At 37.1% G+C, this 6,180-nt stretch overlaps 1 protein-coding gene across 1 annotated transcript; it reads right to left on the reverse strand.

Annotated features, from left to right (window-relative positions):
* Window positions 1-34: 34 nt before the first annotated feature.
* On the reverse strand, window positions 35-6,118 carry HELRODRAFT_162443 (hypothetical protein; the record flags this gene model as incomplete). The annotated part of the gene is made up of 3 exons (XM_009024644.1): window positions 35-175; window positions 962-1,310; window positions 3,933-6,118. 3 exons carry the CDS (start codon window positions 6,116-6,118, stop codon window positions 35-37), a joined length of 2,676 nt encoding a protein of 891 aa, XP_009022892.1.
* Window positions 6,119-6,180: the final 62 nt, after the last annotated feature.

Raw genomic sequence — 6,180 nt, forward strand, 5'->3', positions numbered from 1 at the left:
AATAAATTAATAAAAATTAATTAAAACTATATTACTAAAATGAAAACAATGTTCTGCTTAGGGATGCACCGAAGTTCGGCCCCGGCTCCGGCTCCGGCCCCGGCCAAAATCCGGCTTTTTTTTCAAATCCGGTCGAATCGATTTGGTGGCCAGATTTAGGGCCGGATTTAAGCGTCTATCAACTTTTTAAAATGTTAGAAATAGAAAAAAAAATTTTATTGAATTCAATTAATTTTATGTCAATAAGTTAATGGCTAAACCTAAGCTAAAGGCATACATGACACATAATAACAACATCACTAATTGTGAGGTGATCTGGACAATTTTCTTTATGCTATAACATGGGTTATGCATAAATTATAAGCTGATCTTTGTGTAAAAGAACTTGTGCACGTGTATATACTATATATTGATAATTGCACATGACGGATCATATAGTTACATAATATATATATATATATATATATATATATATATATATATATATATATTTAGAGAGAGAGAGAGAGAGTGAGAGATACATAAGCACATAATTTAAGAACATGGTATGTTAAAGTTAGGCTAGGTATACATGACACATAATTACAACATCACTAATTGTGCGGTGAGCTGGACAATTTTCTTTGTGCTTTAACTTGGGTTATGCAAATATGCATAACTTATAAGCTGATCTTTGTGTACAGAATTTGGCGTATCACACAACTTATTCATATATTTGAATTAAATAACTATTTGCTTGGTGTTATTTTTTGATGTTCAACATGTAGATAACCGTAAATGTGAGTATTTTTTCTAACGTATGTAAAATGGTAACTAAAATTCGGTTTTTGAATTTCAAATCCGGCCAAGTCCGGCCCCGGCCGGATTTGAAAAACCTGAATCCGGTGCATCCCTAGTTCTGCTGTTTAATTTTTGTTAAAATAAAATTTTAAACAATTGGTAACTCAATGTTAAAGTCAACCTTTTCAATGTTTTGAAAAATTCTGAAATAAAGTTCTGTGTGGAAGACCATTTTTGAGGGCCTCGAGAACATTTCCATCCCCAAGTTCATCTCGTTCACGTACGACCTTTCATTGCTTATCAGCTGTTTGATTATGTTCATCTGCCGTTCGCTCATCTTGTTTGCATGTTTGTTATTGTTGTCGTGAATGAGGATGTTGTTATCGGTGCTGTTGCAACTGTTGTTTTTGTTAATGTTTTTGTTGATGAAATTGCTGTCATAAATTTTGTTGCATTTAACAAAATGTTTGTGGTTGTTGTTTACCTCTGGTTTGCATTTTTCAATTGATCCATTAAGTCTTTCAAGTATCCTGCACATGATAAACATTTCAATTAATAACCAATTAATTAATTAAATGTATGAAAAGAACGGTGTAACGCACAAACAACCGCAACGAAAACATCAACCACAACTACTACAACAAAAACACAACCACAAACCACAACATCGTGAAACGAGATCATCAACACACACACACACACACACACACACACACACACACACACACACACACACACACACAGTCGGTCGAAGTTAACTCATGTACATCGAGATAGTTGTGGAGGCATGCATGTGTGCAGTTGTTTTAAGCAGCTTTATGGCCATTAAGTTACTTTCAACAGGACATCATCTGATGTTTTATTGCGCGCTACAGCATTTATTTTGACAGTTAAGTAAATAAGAAGCTGGAGATGCCATTTCCACAAAATATAAAATGAATGTTGTAAGCAGAAGAGTTGTGCAGAGTTGTGCACTTGAAAAAGAGGCTGTTATTGTATGTACATAAACATTTGCTCTTAGGCATTTATCGATGAATCATAAAATACATGTGTGTGTGTCCGTTTGTGTGTGAGTGTGCGTTTGTGTATGTGTGTGTCTGTCGTGCTTTTGTGTAATTGTGTCAGCCTGCCATTGTGCATTGATGTTTTTAGGTATAGTAACAAAAATCTACATTGGCTGTGAAACAAGACCAACCACAACAACAATGTGAACAACTTTAACAACAACAACAACAACGGACGCTTTTTGAACCACACAAACTACCCCCACAAACAACAACATCAACAACAACATCAGCAACAACAACATCAACAACAACATCAGCAACAACACAACAACATCAACAACAGCAGCAGCAAACATCTGACAACCACGTGAAATTAGATTCTATTTTTAAGTTCTCACGGGCACGCGATGCTACCGCACATTTCAGGACAGCACAAAAATCCTGTGCCGTTGTGATGGTAAGTGATGAAACAAAAATAACAAAAATAACAAAGACGTTAATGATAATTGTTACGATGGCGGCAATGTTGAAGATGTGATGATGATTTTAAAGGACATTTGTAATTGTTGTGAGTTAGTAGTACTGATGCTGATGATTACGATGATGACGATGATGATGACGGACGATGATGACGGATGATAATAGTGATGATGATGGTGATGATGAGGATAAAAAGGAAAACAAGTTCGTTATGTCTCACAAGGACCAGTGTGTGAACCAATAATGACAAAACAAATTTAGAATCGGAGGAGGCAGTACGTTGTTTTGCAGCGTTCGTGAGAATTTTGTTTTAATATGTGTGAGCGTTGTGTGATTATGTGTTTGTGTGGTGTTTGTATGTCTGTGTGAGTGTGTGCGTGTGTGATTATGTGTTTGTGTGGTGTTTGTATGTGTGCGTGTGTGTGTGCGCGCGCGCGTGTGTTTCAATGTGTGTTCGAGTGTGCGTGTTTTTATGTATGTTTGTGTGTGTGAATATGTGTGTGGATGTTTGTATGTGTGCGTGTGTTTGTATGTTTGTATGTGCGTCTGTTGTGTCTGTGTTGGTTAAACAATTCATACGAAAGTTTTTCACTTAATCATTGATGACAATTGAATTTAATTGTCAACATTTGAAAGAATGAAGAAGTGTAATGGTGAGACATTGCAGGAAGCACTGGCACTGAAGCGTGCAGAGAACAACCTTGAATTGAATTAATTAAAATTGCTCTCTAGTGTGCACGGATGACGTACAATCGATCTTACGACAGACATTCATCAGCTATTTGATAACACTTCTGTAAAGGTAGGTAGGTAGGAAGATGGGTGAGTGTATTGTCTGTTTGTGACAAATATCACCAATTGTTTGAGAGATGATGTTTTCGAATGTGACGTTTCGCGGACCACCCGCAGCGTTATGTTACTTAATGGCTCTTAATTCCTCAGCTGACATCTGGTGAATGAAGCATTCTACATTCTACAGGCCGCCAATAAATAAATATGTGATTTGCTCGTTGACGACGTTCACAACAACCAGCCAACCAATCATTAATCAACCAACCAACCAATCAACCAGCTAGCTAACCAGCCAGCCAACCAACCAGCTAGCTAACTAATCAACCAACCAACCAGCTAGTTAACCAGTCAGCCAATCAACCAATCAGCCAACCAACCAACCAACCAATCGACAAGCCAACCAGCCAGCCAACCAACCAATCAACCAGCCAACCAAACAATCAACTAGCCAACCAACCAACCTGCCGACCGACCTAGTAATTAGAGCTGCTTATGTGTTATTAAGAGAATGCCGATCTATAAATACGTGTAGACATTCATTGTGCTCCTCATTTGACACATACCTTCCTACCTATCTACCTACCTATCTACTTTGCTTGCTTGCTTTCGCCAAATAACACTCAACATATAAATAGTTACTATTATTTCTAATTATATGAATGCATGTTAAAAACCTATATAGTAGAGATAGATTGTATATTGAGTTAAAGTGTGAGGTGAGGCGGTGCGTGTGTATGTGTATGTTTGTGTGCGTGTGTGTGTGTGTGTGCTTGCAAAATGTAATTTTAAATCTGAAATAAAACAATCGTCTAAATCTGGTCATCTGAATTGAGGAAAAATAACAAAAACCGATTATCAAGAATGACGACGAACCTGGTTAGAGATTTGGTGACGTCACTGCGGTTTATTCTGTTGAGATTGCTCTTTAGGTTGCTGACTATGTTGTTGGTGTCGTTGTTTTTGTTTCGAGATTGCCCATTATCTTTATATCGCAAATATGTTTGCTTACTCCGGCTGATTTTTTTCGAAATCTCTAATTTTTCTTTGTCGTTTTGTTTAAACTCATGAAAATTAATTTCTTTATTGTCATCATCATCACCTTTATCATCATCATCATCGTCAGAATATCTGACACCATGCAAGCAGCTGGAAGAATGTATCACGGAAAGATCAGGTCTCCATATGCACCGCTCCTCACTCACGAACACATCCGGTTGTTCGTTCAACGCCAGGTTCAGAATGTTATCATCATCGTCGTTGTAGTCATCATTTTCTTCCTCATCATTATTATAATCCTGATTTCTATCATCATGGTAATCACCATCCTCATTCCTGTTATATGAGTAGTTATTCCTGTTATCTTGGTGGTTTCGTCTTTTTCCGTGGTCCTCATAAGTGATCAGCGAATTGTGATGTTCTTCGTCATCTGCAGCACTGTGCCAGCAAGATGCGTTCGAACGCACGAAGGCCTCATTCAAATTGTCTGTTGAATATTTACAAGATGATGCAAGAGTTGTTGATGTTGTTTCCAGTTCTGATATTGTTGTTTTGTGAGTTGCGCTTGTTGATGATGGTGAGAATGTTTCTGCAGCTGAGATCTTTGTTGATGGATCAGAGAAAATGAAAGATGACGATGCTTCTGATGAAGATAATGACAATGATGATGATAAAATGTTTGAAGAAGATGGTAGCGGCAAAAAAGGTGCTGAAATATGATGTGATGACGGAACAGATGATGACAGAGAATTGAATAACATTTTAGTTGAATTTGAAGTTTGCAGGTGACAAATATTATTTAGATGGTTGCTGGTGCTGGCATTGGACAGAAGTTGCCGCTGATGATGCTGACGTTGGTGGTAAGATGTTTGAAATCGTTTGCGAAGTAGTTGTTGATAGTCATTTTGTTGACGATAAAATTGAGAATAATAATAATACTGATTTTGATAAAATTGATATTGCAAATACTGTTGGCATTGTAAAAAACGTTTATATTGCTGATGTTGTTGTAGAAGCTGGTATTGTTCAGCAGGTTGTTGTATGCATTGGTAGTAAGACTCCTGTTGTTCTCGTTGAATGTCTCCATCAAATAATGTCTGTGGATGTGTTTGTTCGCCGCGTTCGATGCCAGAATTACTAAGATTGTTTGTTGCATTTTGGCTGACGTCTTTATTGGGATGTACATTTCTAGGAGGAAACCAACAGAACAATTCATCGATAGTTTTTTTTATACGTTTTTGCTGTTTATTTTTCCCTTTTGTGACCGGTTTTGGTTTATTTTTCATTTTTTTCGAAATTATTTTTTGACCAAATCTTCCTTGGTTAAATGTTTTTTTCTTTGCTTCATTCTCTCTATCCTCATCCCTCGCCATCATTTTCTTCCCAATCATCTTTCTCTTCCTTGATGAGCTCATCTCTACGTCACAAACATTTGGCACAGGTGCATCGCTGAAGAAATCGGTATTACGGTGATGATGAATTTTGTTCATGAGCTTTCCATATTGATAAAGATGATGATGAGGATTTTTTAAGAGTTTAGTAACATTTGCATCATCAACCTTCTTGTCGTTATCATTCCAATCCTGTTGCTCCCCGCAAAGTTCTTCATATTTATGTGTTTGTATGTCACTCTCATAACCAGACTCAGGTGGGTTGTTGGTGATGTTGTTGTTGGTGAAGTTGTTGGTGTTGTTGTTGTTGGTGAAGTTGTTGGTGTTGTTGTTGATGTTAGTGTTGATGTTGGTGTTGTTAATATTTATTGTGTTTAACTCCACGTAGTCGTTGGTGATGTTTTCAGCAGTTCTGGGTTGCAATGAGGTTGGCAAGCCCGCATCAGTTTTTTCATCACGCACAGCATTGCAAAGATTTTTGTAGTGGTCGTGGCTGTTGTTCTTCAACTTTTTGTTCCTATTCCAGTTATTTTTTAATTTGTTTTTGTAGAAATTTTTTATGAGTTGAGCTTCCTGAAAAATGTTGTTTATGTTGTGTAGTACTTTTCGAGCTCCAACAGTCGCTATTTCTTTGCGTGTGCTCTTCACAATAGTTGATGTTGTTGAAGACATTGCTGATGATTACATCAATTTTTTGTCAATCTTTGTCTTTTAACGCTATGTAGTTTTCCACA

This window comes from Helobdella robusta (assembly GCF_000326865.2).
Source record: "Helobdella robusta unplaced genomic scaffold HELROscaffold_4, whole genome shotgun sequence".
Classification (NCBI taxonomy): domain Eukaryota; kingdom Metazoa; phylum Annelida; class Clitellata; order Rhynchobdellida; family Glossiphoniidae; genus Helobdella; species Helobdella robusta.